The sequence below is a fragment of the Corapipo altera genome, unplaced genomic scaffold (genome assembly GCF_003945725.1).
Source record: "Corapipo altera isolate COAL_440 unplaced genomic scaffold, ASM394572v1 57, whole genome shotgun sequence".
NCBI lineage: Eukaryota > Metazoa > Chordata > Aves > Passeriformes > Pipridae > Corapipo > Corapipo altera.
This window is the reverse complement of record NW_020884905.1, coordinates 2,784,596-2,806,911: the sequence shown is the minus strand read 5'-3', so window position 1 is coordinate 2,806,911 and position 22,316 is coordinate 2,784,596. Positions and strand designations below refer to the sequence as shown.

Below are 22,316 nucleotides of genomic sequence, written 5' to 3'. Positions count from 1 at the left end.
AACAGTACGTCATGCATTGTTAATACTTTTCTGCAGTCTATCTCTTTTGCTTCTTACAGAAAAAACCTAAAGCATTTCATAAACATGAATTCATTTCAAATTTGAATGAAGAAAATTAAGATTTCATTTACTTCTGAACTATTTGATTCCTCAAATCTTGAGTAATCTCTTCTCAAAAATCTTCACTAATTTGTAGCTGTCCTCTTGACTTTAATGGCAGCTGTCTTAATCCCAATTTAAATGCAATCTTTTGCTTTTTGTAAGATTTTTTACAAAATTCAATTGGAATTAAAAACCATTATCTCTCTAACTCTGTAATATCATCTGATTTTTTTTTTTTGGTAATTTTATTGAAGGGAAGTTAAGAGAAAGGATACAGAAGCACTTACATGTAGTTCCCTCCCCTTGTCTGGTATGTTATAATAATACAATGGTATGATCCCAGCTTCAGGTACTGCACAATCTACTTCAGGAGGACAAGTAGAATACAGAGCTCTGTCTGGAATTTGCTACATGGCATGGTATCATTTCGTTGGCCTTATCTGGACTAGTGAATTCATTCTTGCCTGTCAGCAAATGGTGATTGCTGGGGCCGTGGTTACTTGTTATTTCAACAGGTGAGTGCAGAATTACCCCTGGATAGTTTTGGGGATTTTCCAGCATTTACTTTCAATCTTTTTCAAGGAAAAATAGTCTCAAATAGATCACAGTTTATGTCAATATCTGAAATCCAATTTACCATAAAATAGTGTTGCTTGTTGCAAGATCTTGAGTTAGATTTTACAATATGCATGATAATAATGTGACTAACCCCTACCTCTGGAGATATTGGGCCAAACTGAGCCTTCCTATAAGCCATTAGAGCCGAGTTGACTCCGGTGGAATTACCATTCGGAAGGCATAGGCTGCATTTGACCCTTTTCCAGGAGACTGCATTAGCTCCCAATGAGAAGCCATCTAGAGTTCCTTGGTAATTTCATGTATTCATAGGCATTGACCTTTTTGTAACTTTTCATCCCTGCTCTGGGTTTTCCTTTATTCTTACTGCATAACTGCCTGGTGTATTACTCTTTTTTTCATTCTGTGCAGTTATTTTCAGTTAACTGTAAATGCTTTAACACCACTGTTAAGTATTCAAAGATGTGTAAACTAGCTTCCTTTAATTTTATACTGCCCTGGAATGTAAATGTGGAGGAAATGAGTAAAAGTAATATGAAATTGAATTGGTTTCATGCACTCATTGCAGGGGAAGATTTAAATCTCACGATACGTGGTTGAATTGTTTGACAATGAAGAGAGCGGTAGCCTGATAACATTTTCCCTCATAAGTATTTTATGAGCTCTCACATCCTCATTGCACTGTACTTCTGTGCCCAGTGATGAGATTTTCTGATCTGTGAAAAACTCTGACATTTAAGGCATTTCTTTATTTTGTATTAGAGGAATATGTCAATAACCTCAATTTGTTAAAAAATTAACCTTGGAGGAAGGTGATGTGAGAGTGAGGTGGGGAGCCTGGCAGGAGAGGGCTTGGGGACCCTGGAGCACGAGTGGCAGCTACCCAGGACCATCTGGCTGGGCAGTTGGGAAGGGAGGCTTTAGGCTTCTCCAAAACTTAGGAAGCAGCTTTCTGTTGATGGTCAGGATGTATCCCTGGATGTTTCAGTGCCTGATCAAGAGGCCTGCTGCCTCCAAATGGTGTTTTCCTTTCAGCGCAGCAGAGACATCAGTGTCTGTCTGCAGATGTGGCTCCATAAAGTTTTCCTGCAGCAGCCAATGGCCATGCTGTTCCAGCCAAAGCAGCAGGGCTGGAAGACTGGTAAAAGCCAGTGTCCACCACTGTTTTAAGCAATGTTTTACCATCCCATCCAAAAAGTCAAGGCAGGACAATGTTTAACATCGTTTTGGGAGCCTGTTCCAGACCAGATTCTCTACACAGCCAACAGCCGTGCCACTGAACTGGTGCTTAGGTAAAAAAGCAAAACCTACAGTGTTGCTTTTTAAAAAGTTGAGATCCGCAGAGCGACATAGTCTCACAATACTGTTTTACATGGCATGATAGGACCTGAAAAGGGAGGGACTTGCATTTCTGCTGTCATTTCCTTTTTTCCTATTGAAGTTCTAAATGCAAGAAACTTGTATGGCTGAGCTGCTGTGGATAGTGGGCTGTTCTTTTCTTGTAAGCACGTGGAGGAACCTCAGCTTTAGCACCTGAATGCTGGGACACTAAAGGTTCATTTAAACTGGCTTGAGAAAGCACGGGAAAGCCAAGTAGTTCTGCTGAGTTCCTGGGCTGTGGGCTGCAGTGCATTTTGGTACATAAATCCCCATATAAATCCCCAAGGCAAAGGCACTGTCCATATCTTGTTCACACAGAGCAGGGAAGCACCTGTAGAAACTGCTGTGATGACATTTACTGCGCTGTCAGGGGCTTCCGCTTTCCAGCTATTTTTTACTGCTGCAGGAACTGGCTGTCGAGTACAGAAGGTTCCTGCTCCAATTGTATTGAAATCATTTTGTACCTCAACCATCGAGCTCTCCTCTTGCTTGCCAGGTGACATGTACTGTGTTGAGAGAGTTGTGTTTGGAAGAAAATGCAATTTTTCTGTGGTGGTAATCCCTTTTCCTGGCCTTCAGGCTGTCAGCACGGATCTGCAGAGACGAAGAGCAGTGCAGGAATGGGGAGGGGATGGTTAGCTGCAGGAGCACTCACACCATCAAGGGTAAGGGTTATCTCGAGCTGTTCCAGCAATTCTGAGCTTGTCTGCTGTGTGTTTTTAATGTATTCCCTGGGGCAGCATCATAAAGGCATGTCATAAGAGTTTGTTTATAGTATCTTACAGAGAGGCTTTCTTCTTTGCTTGTAAGTGCTCTGAGGAAATGGCGTGGCCTTTCCCTGCGGAAATCTCCTTCCAGAGCACACACAGCAATGTGCTGCACGGCCAACAGCCACAGTGCCACTGCAAATGGAGAGGGCTGAGGGTTGCTCTGGTTGGATTAGCTTTGCAGGTTACATATATTTGACCTGAAATACCATGAATGAAAATAGATTTTACCTTCTTTTATTTTAGATGAAACATGAATACATTAATGATTTTATTAATCTATTAAAATAAATAGAATTCTTTCCTTAACGATTACTTTTTACAACTTGTGGAAAGGGCTCAGTATTTTAAAAAACCTTCTTTGTTACTACTGGTGTTTTACATGAAGGTTTATTTTCACCTTGGTGTGCTTAGGTGTTTTGTGTGTAATTACCTTTCAGGGTGATGAGGTTTTTTCCCTTCTCTGGGATTAAAGGAAGGTGATATGGTAACTTGATCCATGTCACAGGCATCACTGTCCTGTCCATGTTTGAACTTATTTAGTAACTCCAGTATGTCAGTGCACAGGTTTGAAATTAAGGAAGTCTATAAGCATTTGCAGGATTCACATTCTGAAGTGTTCAGTAGCACAACTTCCAACAGACATGAAATACACACATCTCCCAGTAAGTCAGAAATGAAAGTTTATGGATTGGCACCAAGGTCATTGAGAGTTGCTTCCTCTTCCCTCTTCAATTATATCTGCAATATTTATGGACACTTTTTGCCCTACTTACATACTTGACCTAAAAGAGTCATCAGCATGTATATAGTCAGACCTGTCCCAGGTGTTTTTGAGATCAGGTAAAAGGGCAGATGGACGTACAGTCAGTGTGTTCTCTGTTAGTCTGATAATGTCTCTTTTACTACAAATCTTGTAATTTATTGTATTTGTTTAAAAATTGAGCTTCATATTTACTTGAGGAGGATAAGATTCATTCCTTAACACTTTCAAAGTATTTTATGCTAAAGCTTTTTTTAGGCAGTCTTTGAAACAGGTGAGGCATGTGTGAAGAGGACTGTAAACATAGCTCTGTAGAGGACAAGATTTTAAAGAAATGAAGAAATGCCCTTTCTCCTCCCCCTTTCAAATGTCTGTGTCTGTTGGGTGTGTCAAGATTACATTTTTTCTTCTCACAAACCCAACGTTTTTAAAATGAAAGCCAAGATGCATGTGTGATCATCTGATTCAAGGAACTTAGCATTAAAAAAAAATTGAGTGTCACAGAGCTCACAAGAAAATAAGACAACTGGCAGTACTGAAGAAAGAAAATTATTAAAAGATAACCTGGTATTGAATACAGGTCCACAGGATACTGGAATAGTAGTGTTCTATTTAAATCAAACAATTTCTTGGTAATATAAAATAGAAATGCCAAAGAGGAAAAGAAAGCTGCGGCTCTACTCAGTCTTATAGTTTTCCCTGATAACTTGTGTGCATGCAGTGGATTTCACATGCACAGAATTCACTGTATAATATGAACTGCCTACAAAATTCATGCATATGGCTGACTGTGCTTGTGCCAAAGTCACTTCAGGATTGCAGACATGTACAAAGGTGGGTGAAACTTCAGTCTTAGGGGTAACAGGAGTAGGTGGATGGTTGAACCAATATTGAGCTTGTTTAGAGTCAGAAGCATCACCAGTTGTGTTTAGCCAGTTTCCCATGTTTTCTACTCTGAGCCAGAATTATAAGGAAAATCTGTTCCTTTTTAATCTGTTTGGAAGTAAAGCAAGAAATCTTAACAAATCCTATTCTTGTGATAATTCCTTTGCTAGGAAAAGAAGGTGTGGAAAAGCGTGGGTGAGAAAATGTGTAAAAATTTATCAAAACTAAGTTTCACATTTTGACGTTCCTACTCATTATTCAGTCCTGTTAAAAATAACAAAACCCTTCTTCATTTTTCTCTTCAGTAGCAAGTACAGTATTAAAATGAGTAAACTTTCTCCTTTCTGTGTTTCTTATCAGCTGTTAAGCTTTAACTTGCAGAAACTTAAAAATGTGTATTCCAAGATCAAACTGAGTGTCATATGTAAAGTGGTGTAAGGGGGAGAAAGAAACAGTGATTCAATATGAATAGAATAACTCATCCATATTGCAATGTACGTGTTCCTAACAGAGAAACCTGATGACTTAAAAAAACCCAACCAAACTGCCTTATTCAGTATAAAATTCCACTATCCCCCAAGCTGTTCCCCTAGTTGTAAGATCAAAAATAATAAATACAGCAACTGCTTTTCTGGAATTTCCTATTTAAAATAATGTGGTATATTCACATATTTAAATACAACTTCTCAGCTGCAAAGTATTTGAAGTTTTGAATGAACTGCAGTGATACCTTCAGGATTCTTGCAGAATTGTAATACCTATCTTGATATAGTGTGTATAATATAAACCCTTAGTGAAGTGAAGATTTAATAAAAGTATAATTTTAGAGCTTTTCAGCTTTTTATTGGTGCCTTTTAATTTGTTAGTTTCCTGTGAAAACCATTTATTTTTTCAAGAAAACAAAGACTTTGAAGGAATCACTTCTGAACACAGGGCTTCTTATTTGTGATATGAGGTCTGATCTTTAGTCAAACTGCTGCTGATTCTATTGCCTAAGTAAATTTTTAGTGTTGGGCCAATTGCTTGAGTTGCTTTATAGATGAATATTGATCAGTTTGGGGTTTTTTTAATCCTATGAAACAGTTTTTAAAGAAGTAAGGGAGTGTCTTTAAGTTGATTTCCTAGGTTTTATGTAAATTCTTGAGAGCTGTGTCATACTACTGTCTGTAAATGACTGACATTAAAGTGACCTTTATAAAGGAACCAAGAAAATAAAACTTGTATTCAGGCCATTTTTTTTTGTCTTTGCTTTTTGATTTTGGCAGAGACATTATTTCTCCAAAATAATGCAGGTTATTGTGCACTAATAGTACAAATTTTTAGTCTAAATTATAATTCTAACCATATAGTACAATATTCCTTTTTGTGTGTGTATTCCCTTTTAAAAGAAATCCTGTTGAATGAGAACAAACAAAAACAATTCATCATTTGAAGAAAATATAAACCAAAATTTGGCCAAATTGCAACTATAAAAGTAGATAGCAGCTCTCAATTTTACATTTGAGAACTTGTAATTTTTTTCTAGTTTTAATTTTACCTCTAAGCAAGAAATGGTGGATTCATTCCCTCAGACAAAAATCTTGCAGAAACAACAGTCAAATGAAAGATTGGAGCAAATAAGAGAAGTGACAGAAACTGGAGAGGGGTGTTCAAGGAGTACTCTCAGATATTATTCACTTCTGTATTTTCCATTGTAGTTTTTTTTCTAGATATTTTTCCATTACAGGAAACAGTCATTGCTTAAGAACTAAGCTAATCCAATGGAATTTATAAACTTCGGTGTTTTTTTTTTTACTAAGGTGAACACTGAGATGAACTCAGTAGAAAAACTGGAGTAGCTCAAGTAGGAAAGGAGGTAACAGCTTAATCCTTAAAATTTTGACATACTGAAAAGACACAATGCTTATCTTCTTAAATAAGTTTCTAAACCATTTCTAAATTGTTTGCTTTTCTTTCTAGAAATAAAAATAGCCCACCACCTCACCCAGTCCTGTCTTCCATATCAGTTCTCTTTTGCCACCATCTAGGAACTGCTGTCAAGGGCTCATTTCTAATCACAGTACTGAGAATACCAAGGATTGTTCTTTTGTTCCTTTATAATATCCTAAAACAAAAGGTAGGTATATAATTCTAAAACACTATTAAAATAGTAATTAAAAGGTGATATTACCGGGGGATGGGGGGGGGGGGAAGTGAAGAATATATTTCTTGCTTAAAACTGGATGATATTACATGGATTTTATATTTTATCCTGTTTTCTTCATTAAGAAAGCTTTTTTTTCCTCTCATCTTAGATATCAGTGCTTTCTTTTTTCTCTCAACTCAGATATTTTTAAAAGCATAAAATACTAATATTTAAAGCACCCTTTAATTAGTCTTTATATGTAAGGTTTTTATGAAGGATAAAGGAAAAAAATTGTCAGAATGCTCTATTAAAAATATTTTGCATCATAAATTTTTAAAAAGCAAATGTAAGAATATTGTTGGATATAAGATCTGTTATAGAAAATATTTTATCTACTTTGTAATGAGTTTATAGAAAGAATATATGAAATAAGAACTATTCCTGAGATTTGTGTAGTATCCAATACACATCTTTTAAGATATATAAAAGATGTAGCTGGGCCGTTTTGAATGTTTCTTTCCTTCTTTTTACCTTTCATGCATTGCCACATCTGTTATCTTCTGCTGGAAACATATCACTGTACTTCATTCTGGCGCTTTGGCAAGGATGAGAGGTCTCTCATGCTCCTTTTAATAAGATAGAAAGATGTGGATGTGCAAGTGTCTGGGTTTATGTCTTATGAAAGTTTTGGTTCTAAAACTTGGTGAGTTGTGTAAACTAAGAACTTTGTATCAAGATGATAGGTGGGATGACTTACAATTCTGCTCTTAGAGAAAGCAGAATAGGTGGACTTGTGTCTGCAGCAATGTGCTACAGGCTCCTTTTGGTCCAGTTCCCAAGCATTCAGCTGAGGATGTTACATGACCCATAGCTGTAACTGCTGCTGAAGAGGCTAGAAAGTGCTGTGGCCAGCTCTTGTCCTCAGTCCACAGAAGGATCCTCCCAAGAGTAACCTTATCCCTTCTCATGGGGGAAAGGACAGACTGTGGCCCCTTTCATTGAGGCCCTTTCCGTAGAGGGCCAGAGCAGTGGAACTGAAGGATGGAGAAGTGATGCTGCATTCTTGTAGAACTCACTCAGACTTCACCACCCTTGCAAAAAATGCTGCTGTTCTCTGTGAACAGAGGAAAAGTCAGGGGTCTGCAGGTAAATTTACAGATAGTTTCTACACAGCAGTCTTCAAGCAGAGTCAGAGAGGAGATTGTAGTTGGAGTCCCTTGCTCCAGGCTTTTAACAAACAGTACTTACTAAGATAATACAGTTTTAGTACAATCATTTTTCCAGCAATACATGGCAAGAGTATTTTTCTGTCAGGAGTTTGCATGTACAGTCACCATTTTAAAGGATTTATTCCTGGAATATTTTCATGAACCTTTTTGGGAAAAGTTGGGAGGTTCATGGTTTCTGCACAAACAACAGGAGTTGTTGGGATCTGAGTTTTCCTGTAGTTACTGGAAGATCTCTGCTTTCCAAATTAAGACAAAACATTCTGATCTCTTGAAAAAGAAAGTTAAAAAGACTCAAATATCCGTGAACTGAATTTCCTTTTGTTAAGAAAAACAGCCAGTTAAATTTGTAAGGCTACCATGACTACCAAGATGTCTTTTTCTTGTCTTGCATCATTGTGATGAACAGTTCTGAGCTCATGATGTGATGGGGGTACAGGAACGTGAAAAAAACAGTGAGCTTTATTGCTCTGTTTCTAGTATGAAATTAATATAGATCAATGGTTTAAGAATAGTCTGTTCTACAAGCTTTTTCTTCCTGTCCTGAAAAATGTATGTATGCTCTGAGTCAAAACACATATATATGCATATAAGGCCTTCTACCCATGCTTTTTTTTTGTTCATTAGGTACCAGTCATTTCAGAACTGCGAGGGTTTTTGATAAACAAAAAAGTTCAAAATATGTCAGTGAACTCCCTGATCACTGCAAAGTACTGTAAGGGTTACTGACTTGCCTACCTGTTTTGTTCTCCAAGCAGCTGTTAGCTCACAAAGCTGCTTGCAGCACTTATTTTCTTTTCCCAGAGAAGAATCTTCCATCTACAGGAAGAAAAAATGCGTACAGCTCATCAGTCATTAATACTGAAGGGTCTGAATTAAAAACAGTTCTTATAATCCTAATGGAAATATCTGCTGCCTAAGTGAACACTTTATTAGAAGGGTCAGACACCTGTAAAGCAAGTTTTTTCTAAAATGGCAGTTTTGTTTGAGCCTAATTATGTGTCCAGTAACCAGTCATTTCATTTTATTGCAGAAGAACACAAAGTGCCTGTTCAAGTGCTGTTTCTGCTGGTTTTGCTGCCATGAAAGTTGCTTAAGACCCTTTAACCAGGTTTGATCTGTCATCTCTGTCACTCAGCCTAGTCTGGATGCTGTGTATGGGTGCCAGCCCTGTGACACGGCTAAAAGGCTACAGCCAGTGCATGCAGGCCAAAGTTTCAAGCTAGGCACCTAAACTAAAGAAACAAAAAAGCCTTCAGGTGCAGATGGAACTTGTTGCAAAGAAACGGGAAATTGACAAACACGCAAGGTGCAAGATTTTAGAGAACTTTTTAATACAGCTTTATACAGCCCTTTCAGAGGGCCACTTGCTATTTCTGTAGGTAAGAAGGCAACATTTTGTTGAGATGTGCCAGACAGACCACTGAAACACAGAGGGTCCAGGTGGAAAGAAGCAACGAAGAATTAAGAAAAACACCTGGAGATGTGTCTTTGAAATAGATACAGTATTTTCCACCTCTAAGTCTTTAATAAACTTGAACTCCTGACTGATTGCCATTATCAGTAAATCTGGGAATATGATCCGTGATGTTAGGAGTCTTGTCTAAAAAGTGTTTTTATTGGAAAAGGATGATTTCTGACATACAGCAATTTTTCTGATACTGGACACTTATTTTTTCCTTTTCTCCAAATGTGTTCCAGCTTTATATACATAACTATAAATAATAGGTTTTTCTCTTTGTCATTCCCCTTTTTTTGTCTCTGGTGACTGTGATATTCTTTATGTGAAAGGGAATCAGATGTTCATGCCCATTCCTAACTCTCTGAGTTCTTTGTTCTCATTGCTGAAGGCCGTAGTGAAGTAAACAAGACAATTCTCATAAAGGATCTGACTTCTCCTCTTAAGTACATGCATAAGTTTGATCTTGGACAGCTATGAAGAGAAAGTTTTTAATTTAGTTCAGCCTAGATTAAATACTTGTGCAGTGAAATCTCTGATGAATTTTCCAGACTTACATTTTCTAGGTAGGTCTTATGGTCACTGACTTGGTGAGGAATATCAGAGTTCATTTTGATTCCAGGCTTTCCATTTGCAGTTACCCTTTCCCCTTGACCTGGCTTCCTGCCTTTCAAAGAGATATCCAGCATCTAGTATTTACTTTCTGCAGCTGTTGTATGCTATGTGTTTGTTAAAACAATTAATTACTGTAATGTTCTTCCTTTTGTTTCAGAAGGCTGTATTGTAGCTCTTGTTCCCTTAAAAGATTTCCTGTTTCCTAATCTATTGTAGGCAAATTTCTGTTTTCATATGAGTTGCGGTTTTTAACCTAATGATCATAATACAGTGTTTGCTGTTAGATAATTGTTTGAATACCTTTTTGGCAATGGTTGGAGAAGAAGAATAGGTTTTAATAGAAATTTTATCTGTATGAAGGGCTAACATTGGTCTTAAGTTATTTCATTTCATAGAGTAATTCATGTATCTAATTAGTTTTTTTTCTCTCCCCCTTAATGAATATGTCCAAACCTATTTATTAAAAAATATATTTTTACTAAGATTGAAAATATTAATCTTTAGTTTTGTAAAATCTGTGGCCAAATGTAAGAGAGGAAAAAAAAAAAGGAAAAAAAAATCTCCAGTTTTAATCAGCTTTGACATATTGCTTGATTAACAGAAGTAGTAAACTCTTAAAAGCTCTTACTGAGATTGGTGAAAGCTTCTGGGAACAACCTTTAATTTTGGCATAGATGTTGAACATGGACTTGAGAGTAAGACTTGGAGGAGTTAAGAAATTGCTTGTACCTACATTTCTAAGTTCAAATTTTGATTTTTGTATGAGCTGAAATCACTGAAATGTGGAACAGCTGTTATAAAAGTTGGTCCAAAGATCATTGTGTACATTAACATTCCTTACTATTTTGCCTTTTATTCTAGTATTACTTTCACTATAGTAATAAGCATATAATTAACTGAAACTCTAAAAAAAAAAAAATCCCATCACTTCTGCACTACTTTCTTTTCAACCTGTTGTTACACTGCTTAGGTGATTTAAATTTTTTCTGCTCCTTCATTCACAAGTTTAATCAGGATTAAAGAGAGTCCCTTGTTTTCCTTCTGAGAAACTTGCAGATGAGAAACAGGTGCTGGAGGAGGTAACCCTGGTGATAGAGTGCAAGCTTCTTTCTTCCCATGCAGAATGAACCAAATGCTCTGTTAGGTTATCAGAGAGTACTTCTCAGGCTGGAGTGCCATCTTGCAGGTGGGATTTAACACTGACTTTGATAGTCACATGCGTCTCTAAGTGACTCATTCTGTGCAGGCTCAACTAAGTTTCTTTTCAGCTCTCTTGGCAGTTAACTGAAACAGGCCAAAAAGTTACCCTGTCATCTTCCCATCATGACAGAGTGCTGAACTGGATTCTGACAATTGCCGTATTTCCAGTGGTGGCTGTTGGAGGAGGGGTAATGTAAGCCCAGTGTCCTGTGCAGATTGCAATACGGATAATTACATTCTACCTTCCTAAATTTCTCTTGAATTTGCAACTGGATCCTGTGCTAAACTGTGGCGTACTGTTGCTATGTGCTGTTAAACAGTTCACTCCTTAAGCTGTTCCATTTCAGTCATGGGCAAAGTGATTCATGTGTGTGTATAATCCATTAGTAACAATTGTAAAGCACTCTGGGTTCTGTGGCTGAAAAGTGCTTTCTGAATATAAAGTCATTATCCTTACTTGACAATTCTGTTTGCCAACCCTTGTCAGAATTACCACAGATTTTTCATCTTCTGGCTCTGATGGCTTCAGTATGTTCCAGATAAACATATCCAATCATCTCAAGTAAAATCTAGGCTATTGAAATTTCTCTGCTGTAAAAAGAATATACCATTTTTTAAATGTGGTTTCAGAACTACAAGGTCCATGTCTCTCCTGCTTTCTGAAGTTGTAGTGGCAGTCTTAACTTTTGATACATCAAAGCACTCACATACTTTCCCTTTACAGCCCTGTTGCAGGGATTATTTTTTTTTTTTAAGCAGTGCAACTAATTCAGGGTAGTTTTGCATTTCTGTGTTTGCTTTGTGTTCATCTGCAGCCAGTTGGCAAAGGGGCCACTCCAAACAAAGTGCAGTGCCTGGGTTTCTGAAGGAGCTGCGGAGCAGTGTGTGGTTTCTCTGTTTCCATCAGTGCAGTTACTTGCAGTGTAGCCTTCCTGGCCCTGTGGCAGCCGTGTCTGAATTCTGCACCGTGTAGCCTGCATTTGCTACTCCTGAGACCCTTCCCTCAGACTGAGAGCCAGCAACTGTCTAGTGTAATAAACCAGGAGAAGTCTGTCTAATGGTTGTATATCCATGGCAGTTGGTTTTCTCTTAAACTTTGGATGGCAGCCTATCAGGAGATTGCAGTTAAATGTCTTGTGGAAAATTCACCTAGATAAGACCAAAACTCATGCATGCTAATGTAAGCACAGTTCTCCTCTGCATGCCAAACACATTGTGCCTCACCCCATCAAGTACTTCTTTTTCCTCCCAAAAACAATACTGCATTTTAATGGTACTGGCAAAATTGCTTCTGTATATTGAGCTGAATTTTCAGTCCTCTTGAAAATACAGTTGAATAACTTGTTAATCTTTAGTGAAGTTGTATTTTAAATATGTTTATTTTCCTTGTAGAGGCTTTATGCATGTGATAACAGGAAATAAAATTCTTTAGGTCTTTACTTGCTCTGTAGGATGAACCATGTAGGGGATAGAGTTGAACAATGCTAACTAATTCTTACTTTGATACCTCTCTCTTCTGCAAATATAATGTGGAATGAAAATAAATGAAAGCTGTGCTTTTTGGACTGCTTGAAAAAATTGAGGAGGTTATTGAAGGGTTTCTTACAGATGATAATTAGCTGAAGAATCAAATATAACCATTTCTGTATTAGTTGTGTGCTTATTGGTTGGAAATGGAGGAGGAGAATATTCTCCCTATATTTGTCAGCCACAGGGCAATAGCCTTTAGTTAATAAGGCTGCAGAAAGCACAGAGTCAGTCCTGGAAAGTGTGAGATGAAATACTTACACTGGAAAGAGGGGGATAAATGCTGTTGTACAAGTTGCTTATTTCACAGGAGGGACTGGAGTATCCTGTGACAAATGAAGGGTAAGAGCAAGCCCATTGGCATCTATGGGACAGTAGGGTGGGATAAGAGCCAGGCAATATCAGCAGAAAAATGACTAGATGTAAATTGTTCATGAGTGAATATTGTCTGGAAGCTGGAAGAAGGTTGCTAAGGACAGAGGGACAACTTAGGGAGAAGTCCTAAGTGGTTTAAAGAGGGAGCTTTCCACTTAAGAGAAGATTTGTATAATGTGCTAATCTGAAATAGCCAGGGACTGGAGTGGCTGGAAGTCCCTTCCAGTCGTATGTCCTCATCTCTTCAGTGGGGCCACACAGGCCTGCGTTGCTCTCTTTCCAACCCCTATAATTTCCAACTCATGATCCAACTTTCTCACTGGGTCATTAACTGTTGCACAGCAGCCACAGAAATGTCATTGCCTCTTGCTACCATTGGATTTTGTTTTCTGAGGGGCCTCCACCGGCAGTGGTGTCACTTGAAAGCTAAGACACTTTAAAAGGTTCAGCCTGAGTTGCACTGTGCTGCAGTGGGTGTAGCTAACCAGGGCAGCCCCCAGGAGAGATGGCAGCAACAAGATAAGATCAGGCTGAAAATACCAGCAGAGCAGAAAAAGCTGAACTGGGATGTGAGACCAGCATGTCTCCTGCTTCTTTTTTAAGAAGGTTCTGTTGCTATGGCAATTCTCTCTTCCTCAAACTCATTTTATGAAAGCAAGCCCTAGAACGGAGGACTGAATTCAGCTGTTACACAAAGTAGCAATTATTCTCAACAATTGGGGAACTTACGACCTGGATCTGAGCCACAGTGCGTTTCTCATGAAACTAGCCGGTCAGTTTTTCCAAGACCTTTGACATTCTGTGTTATGAGGCACAGAAGGATATAATCTTCAAATAGGAGTTTTTTTGCATACTGTGGTATTTGGAAATATATAAACATTCACATTCCTTATTTATTAATCCCGACACTGAGAAATCAGTATCTAGTTCCCAGGCCCCAGAAGAGCCAGAAGAAGCTTGTTTTCTTCAGAGAGGTGGCGGTACAGGACCAGCTTGCTGGTGCAAGAATGAAGACTGCTTCTGACCCACAATCTCCCATGTCTTCTGATCAGTCATATGATATTGATGCTCTTATCGCTTGCTTGTCACCGTACCAGAGACTACAATTGTAAAATATCAATTCATAAAGGAAAGATAAAAACATAATAGCTATAATATGTATATAAGGATCAGACTTAGTCTCCTTCTAGCTCAGTATCCCTTCTCCAACAGTGGCTGTGAGTGAATGCTAAGATAGAAGAAGAGGACATTGCCCTGCCCCTGTGCTCTTTCTGAATCTGTTTTCAGCCTAGGGATTTCTTGAGCTGAGTGTTTTCTGTGTGTTTAATATCTCTCAGCTGATTCCTTTTCGCTGAACTTCCCAGTCTCCCTTGAGCTCATGCAAACTTTTAGCAGCTAAAGCATCCTTTGTCCAGCAGTTCACAGTTTACAGATTTATAGTGAGAAGAAATACCATCTGTTTTCAAATTTGGCTTCTACTACTTCATATGGTTCTCCCCCTGCCTGGGTTTTGTCTGGAAGCAGCAGTGATCCATCTAACCCTACTACCCTCTCTGCATTTCTCATGAGTTTGTAGCCCTCTTACTGCATCCTCCTTCAGTTATCTCTTTTCCAGACAGGGGAGCCTGGTGTTCCCCAGACAGAAGACATTCCATACCTTTTGGATCATTTCTGCTGACCTTCTCTCAAACATTTTCAAGTCCACTAAAGCTTTTGTGCATGGAAAAAGAATGCATTCTGTAGAAAAACACAAATAACATGTTTCTAAATTTTAGCAGGTTCTTAACTGACCATGGTCTACCATCTTAGACTTCTCGATTGTCTTTAATTTGAAAGGCATTAGATTGTTGTCCATACCCTGCAATTGCAAAATTAATGGGATATCTAAGCTTTTTATTCCAAAGTCCAAAATTATTTGCTAATATTGATAATAGTTCGTATGTGTTCTCTGGTGAATAAGGATGAGAAATCGTTTGAGCTCCTTTCTGTGCCACACTGAGTTTCATGGAAGCATACATTTGCTGAAATGTTAGACATGTTTTGTTAGTGAGAACGTGTAGATTTCTGTGTGGTTGGATAGGACCAGGGTATGGGGTCTGTATGACAAACTTGGGAATTGTGAGGAAAGTGTATTCTAGGCTGAACAACAAACCTTCCAAATATTTTTTTTTCTCAGAAATGTTTTTGGGGGTTTTTTTGCGAAAAGGTGGAGATGACTTGGCTAAATCTTCAACTTGTGCTAGTAATATTCTTGCTTTGCCTATGTCTGACTAGTTTTGTAGCCTTCAGCAGTTCATTAAGTTTTGTCTCTCTCTTATAATGTTGGATTATTACCTGGCTGTCTTTGTGTCTTGAATATTATGATTTATTAATGCTTACATAATTTGTTTAAGTTGTAACTGTTATAAATGCCAGTTTTTATCAACTGGTTTGTAACACGACAAATCCCTGTGCAGGTAGTATACAGTCTCCAGCATTATTTTCAGTCTTTCCAAGATAACTGTTCTAGTTAATAAATATCAGAAGTTCTTTTCATTGCACATTCTTTGAATACCAAAGTGCCTACTTCAAGAGTGCAAACAATCGGGTATTTATTTTAAGTTTGGAAACAATGTTTGCACAAGAGCATGTGCACTTTCAACTTTTTGATTTTTAAAACACATTTTTTACAATTCATAAATGAATACAAAATCTCTGTTTAATTTATTGGCAAAATTTATATTGACCTCACCAAATGAGGATCTGCTCTGTGAATTTAGCTCTTAAGAGACAGAAACAAACTTAGAAAACACTTTTCAACTTCATGTCTCCGTTCCCCGTCTGTTTAATGGGAATGATGAAACAGACTTAACTCACAGGATGTTATAAAGATAAGTCTACCCATGTCTGAAATATTCAGTGACAGTCACAGATGGAAGACAGAGGGAACTTAAGGTGAGGCCACCTCCCCTATGCTTAAGTCCTGGGCCAGCGAGGCTGGCACTGGCTGGTCTCTTCCTGCTGCCACATCCTGTGATGTTATGGTGACAGCACTCTGCTGGGAAAGGAACAGCATTAGGATGAATGAAACTTAGCACAGAAAGCATTTTTTCCTATTTAGGAATTAAGCAAACTTGCTTATTTAAACAGATTTTTATGCAGATACTCTATATGTTTCTATAGAGTTCACTGGAGTCTCTGATTTTGCTTAGAGTAGACAATAAATCCATGGCCTTTATTTATATTTTTTCCATCTATTGATATATTTGCTACCATGTAAGTACAATATTTACAGAATGTCACTGCTTTTTTGCTTACTATTAGAGAAAAATTGTCTTTTTTTATATAAAATAAATAATATCCACAGTAAAGAGACAAAGAATCTTTGCATTTAATTTCTTCCTTTCTCTGTAATACTTTAAGATAATGTCAGTATCTACAGTATGCTACACTACAGTATGTTACAGAAATTGCTCTGGGGTAAAACTAGACTCTACAGAAATAAATTTTCTTTGCCTTCAGATATCTGAAGTTATTTTATATTTTGAATTGTAAGTAAGAAAAACCATTTTTTTAACAGGAAGTATTTTCAGTAGGCCAGTATAATTCATTTTCAGCAAACCAGTTATGGGCTGCTTTTTTTCACTTCCAGGTGAAGCAGAAAGTAATGTAAGCACCAAGCACATGTTGAGGTGTATCAATTGCTTCAGAACAGTAATCCCCTGCATGCTGTGGTTCTTACTGACCATACCAGATGTGACTAAAGGTTTTGTGGCATAATCTGCCTTCTAATATTTTGAGTAAAGGGAAACTACTCATAAGAATTGCTGGTAAAACCCAGCATATATTTCAAGTATTGTTAGTTCTACTTTTCTTAGCTGATGCTTTGGACATAGTTTCATTTTTCAAACCTTGTTGAGGACATAAATGGGACATATATGTCAATTTATGCACAAATGTGAAAATAATCAAGTCCATGAAGGTAAATATTCTATCCTCCCCACCTGTCCAGGCAAGTTTCCACAAAGGGAAATGTAAAATTTTCAATACATTGAAAAACTGGGAGTGCCTCTGCTGTCTGTTGAAGTTCAGAGTGGGGTGGGGCTTGTGACCTAACAGTCACTGGTCTAGTCCAGGGTCCTTCAGCTGTTCTTTTCCAGTAATTTCCACAGTTGGTTTCATCTTTCATGAAAAGGTTTATTTTATGGCTATAACCATAAGCTTGAATTTCAGTAGCATATAAATAGTTTGAAAGCACTGTGTATAAAAGCTTTTTAATCATCAACTTTTAATGACTTGGTAAATACATAACTTCATTATTTCACTTACATAGTTTGCCAGCAATCTTGAAGATAGATAGCAAGTAAGTTTGTGTAGTGTGACTCCAGGTGTTTTGTGGCAGTTGTGTCATATTCATTCACAAAATTAGGGTAGAGAACTTCAGCGTTTTAAAATAAAATTGATAAAGGTGGGTTCAAAAATTTATTTAGTCACTATTGTAGCATTTGCTAATAGTGGAAATTATGTAGAAAAACTCTTGGAAGTTAGAAGCATAATTGTTATAGTTACTTTAAATAACATTGATGTATTATGCAACATAACTCTTTATATTCATAAAGTCACTATTTCCAAATAGAATTTAAGGCTTTGCATTTTGCTGAAGTAAAATCTAGATTACAAGTCTTTCCTCTCTCACTGCATTATTGTCTTATCTCATTTCAGCATGCATACACAACTACGGCCATAAATGGGACAAATTTTTGTACATCAGCAAAGGATGCTGACTGTATTTTGGCAAGGAGTTCTGCTAAACTTGCATCCATTAGCTGTTTTGGAGATTTTCTCCTGTTTCTAGGAAAGGTAAGAGTAAAAAAAAGTACTGTTTGGTAAGAACGAAGTGAAAATCAGTTTTGATTATCTTTTCATATACCTAAAGTAAATAAGGTTTATCTTTGTTAAAGTAAACAAAGTTCAGGAGAGAAGAATGTTTGAGGAATTTAAACCTTTTCATAGTCTTTGCAGAGTTATTTAGTCGTATTACAGTAGTGTCCTTGGAGCCACTCTTGCAGTTTTCGTTGCGACGAGTCTTTGGTAGATACATGGCAAAAGATTGACTCTGCCCTATGGAATTTACACATGGAATTGAAAAGTGTGACAACTATGTGATGCTGGAAACTGCTTAGCTATCTCCCAGCTGAGATGTGCTGCTAAAATATTGGCTGTTATCTATTTGCCTCAGGGTTTTTGGGGGGTATTTGGCTTTTTTTAAGGAAGATTTCTACATGATTAATGAGGCTGCCCTTCTCTCTCGCTACCCTTTACAGGTGTTTGTTGTATGTTTTACTGTTTTTGGAGGATTGATGGCATTTAACTACCACTGGGAGTTGCAAGCTTGGGTAGTTCCTCTGTTGCTGGTTGGATTTTTTGCCTACCTGATGTCCCACAGCTTTCTGTCTGTGTTTGAAGTGACAGCAATGCCATGTTTCTTTGCTTTGCCATTTATATGGAAACAGATGATGGAACTGCAGAGAAGCCATACTTCGTGGATCAGGAGCTGCTGGTAAACCTCTCTGATAACAGCAAAGATATTTGAGCCATTCTAAGCTTTTAAATACTTTTTCATTCCCCAAGACCTAGTGATTTGAACCCACAGTCCATACTATTTCCTTTCCAACACCTTAGAACAGGATGGATTCAGGGTTACAAGTCGTATGTTAATTTATAAACTGAAGTAAATGGGTTCCTTGACTCCTGTGTGCTTAGCTATGATCTGCTGCCTTCTTTTAGATCATACTCTGCAAGTAGTGGGTGATTATTTGGGCCTTATTAGAACTATCTTCAATATATTGTTGGTAATTAAAAAATATAAAGAAATAGATGCACTAGCTGCAGAAACTGATCCATGGGGTGCCCTTAGATTAATGTTTATATTTATTGTGACTCACTGTATGATGAAAAAAGTAAACAACAAGGTGCTTCCTGTTGTGAGCAGCAGGTCAGGGATCCATTTCACATCCTATGGATGCTGTAATTCTGAAGAAACTTCATGCAAACCCGAGTTGCTCTGCTTCATACCTTTATAGATTCTTTTGCCAAAACACTGTCTTCTGTCTCTTGATTAAATTCTACTATCTCTGGACTGATTGTTCTGTGTCTTTACCCTTGTAAGTACCATGTTGTGGCAACAACCATCAGTGTGTTGCATTACCATCAGTATGTAGCTAATAGCAATGGAGAGCTGTATCTGAAGCATTTGAATATATATATGCCATCCCTTTCTTATTAAGAGAATATCTGAAGATGCAGATTTTTTTTCTTTTCATGCTATTTTTGCCAGTTCTGTCTTTTCCTCCATAAACCATGCAACAAAGAAAATCTTAGTGATTCATGAAAAACAAACTCAGCAGCCAAAGTAGCTCACGTGACACGAATGTTCTGGATGGATTTCTTCAGGACAGTATCTGAATAACTGGTTTGGGGTTTTTTTAATTTTACTTTTTTAATGCTGCTGTTAGAGTCTCTGTAATGTTCATAGAATTTTGTTGAGAACAAAAAAGTCCCAAACCCAAAACCAATGAAAAGGCACCTAAAGATAGGCTTAACCCTTTGTATAGAAGAAAGCAGATATATATTCTTTGGCTTTGGTTCAGAACAGTACTTACGCACATGTCCTGGATAGGAATATAACTGAATGGAAAACTCTGAAGCCTTGACCTCTGTTCTTCCCTCTCTGTTTTGCCAAATGCTAAAATACTTCTTAAGCCAATTCTCCTTCATGAAACAACCAGAGGCTTTCCTTTCTCCACTTCCACACTTTGTGGTAGTTTAACTCTGATCTTTATTCCTTGTAATGAGCCATGCCCTAGGGCCGTGGGTGAAGAGAGGATTTCCCACAGGGCTAAGGAGTCTTCCAAACAGGACAGACTGTGTACCCTTTTATGGAAAAACTGGGGGCAGCACATCCAAACTTCTCCTCATTATATGATCAAGAGTAAGTTTACTCACATAGCCAAGAATCTGGAGTTTCCCAACACATTTGTCTGTGTTACAGTCGGGTTACAAACATGCTGGGGGTGGAAGGGAGGCTCTGTGGCCCTCAGGACAATATGCAGCAGTGGGCGGAGAGCCGGGTGAGGGATTTCATACAGCCAGAGTCCTCATTCCTGCAGTAGGAGATGTAACAGAGATTCTTGGTTTATCCTTCTCAGTTGCATTCATCACTTTTGCTGCATCTGCAGAGTCCCTCCTGGTATCACTCAGTGCCATCCAGCCAGGAACCAGCTACAGTTTTTTAGCCCCAGGCTAATTATCTTCCTTTACCAGGTATTTTTATTTACATAATGGTTTGCTTTCCCAAATGATCTCACCCTGGTTTTTGCTCGTAGACCTTTGTGAGTCAGAGTAACAAGTTAACAGAAGGGCGAAAACACAGAAGCACAAGACCTTTCCACAGTAATGAAGATGGAACAGAACTCCAACCTATGGTGAGAGAGGAGCGTGGGATATGTATTTATCTGCCAGCTAGTGTGTTTGCCTTTATGTCTCAAGAAGAATGGATGTAGGTTGTCATGTATCTCCTGATGTCTCACAGCAACCAACTTGCTGTACCCAGTATCCTGTTTTTTCTTCTATTGCTTTCCCTCCTCAGGAAACCCTCTGCTGGTGCAAAATGGATGGATCAAATATTTCTTCTCATCCTTCTTCCCATTCCCCATTGTGTCCAGCAGAGGAAGAGAAAGTCTGGAGAGTGGCAAGGGGGTGGGAGATGAATGCTATTCAGATAGCCTTTCACATGCCTGCTGTAGCAAAGTCATTAGAGTGGTAGGCTGCTTAATGTCATGCCAGAACTGCTGAAGTTCCAGAGCTGTAATATCAAGCCTAGAGGTCTTCATTTTCCACCCCCACCCTTTTTCTTTCTTTCTTTCTTTATCAGTATATATATTTATTTATTATTACTCTGTTTTATGCTGGAGTAACAAAGCTGAGGTGCCAGAAGGGAGTGTTTCCCCACACCCAGGCTTGGGAAAGCCCTGAGAGTAAACACTCACTAACTGACATCTGAAAAAATATTGCAGATTGCCCAACCTGAGAGGCTGTCCCGGCAAGTTCAGAATCAGGACTGATTTTCCCCAAGCATCAAGGGGGCCAAGCTAGGGCTGCCAGAGAAAGATTCTGCAGCAGCAGCTCCTCTGACACCTACACGTGCTGGGCACTACTATGAGTGTCCTCTGCTGTCACAGCTATTTACACGAGTGTAACAGATGTCAGTGATTTTTCTTGGTCTGCTTTCCAGAGGTGCCAGGCTCAAGCCAACTCTCACACAATTCTGTGGGCATTCTGCTATAGGCAGCGCCCTGCTCCTGTTTATTGCTACAGTGGGGGATAGTTGTGCTTAATTTGGGTCTGTTATTGCATTCTTCAGTAATTTTTTGCCAAGCACAGAAACCAGAGAGTGAGTGGGTATTATTCCCTGCAAGAAGATTGTGGATTTGAGACACAAAATAACCTTAATTGTTTTCCCAGTTTACTCTTATGACATTTAAATGCAGAAACAGAACTACTGCTACACATTATTTACTCCTTTTTTCTCTCTTTGTAGACTTGAATGTGAAGCACATCAGAATTACGAAAGCAGAGCAGCAATAGCAGAAACAGTCATAGAAGAAAAGTGAAGGTTACCAATACCCCAGGACAGAGTATCAGTTCTCTAAATCTCTGTTGTACTTTCTGCACTGGTAAAATGACACAGTTTGTTTGTACAAATAAAGTATTTTGTGTCATCACATCTGATTTTTATTACTACACTTGCTATGATGGTCTAAAAGTTGTTAATAAACAAACTCCTTGTAAATTTCTGTGTTGTCTGACTAAAGTTACTACGTCAGCAAGATCATGGAGCTGTTCTTTTCAGCTTTTTGGTATGTCCACTAACGGGATTTTCTTCACGCTTCTCTGGAATACCGCGCCAGTCATCCCTGGATCAGTAAATGTAGAAATATTTGTAGAGGAGGCACTCTGAGATAACTGTTTCCTGATTTATTCTGCATATCTGAACAGCCAATGAAGGAACAAACTGAGCTCATTGATGGAAATTACCCTTGATAGAAATTCTCTGTAGTCAAGATAAGTAGCAGTTATGAGGTAGGTGTTTCTTTTAATTATACTCTTTTGGGAATGGTTTTTACAAGTTAGTATCATAAACTACCCACCAGCTTTTCTCCAAAGGGCAGCTGAGGAATAGTCCTTGGCTTTTTTTATAAGTAAAAATAAACAACTACCTTCCTTCTGCAATTGAAAACATGAAGCAGAAAAATTTTTATCTCGATTTAGAGCTTGG

The 22,316-nt window shown here is 38.1% G+C and overlaps 1 protein-coding gene across 1 annotated transcript; it reads left to right on the top strand.

Moving 5' to 3' along the window:
* The first annotated feature begins 420 nt into the window (after positions 1-420).
* SLC44A3 (solute carrier family 44 member 3) lies at positions 421-21,833 on the top strand. The gene is given in 8 exon segments (XM_027651784.1): positions 421-617; positions 6,433-6,589; positions 8,858-8,935; positions 17,702-17,839; positions 18,304-18,451; positions 18,454-18,539; positions 20,365-20,463; positions 21,579-21,833. Coding segments are annotated over 8 exon segments (894 nt in total). The 5' UTR covers positions 421-435; the 3' UTR covers positions 21,585-21,833.
* Positions 21,834-22,316: the final 483 nt, after the last annotated feature.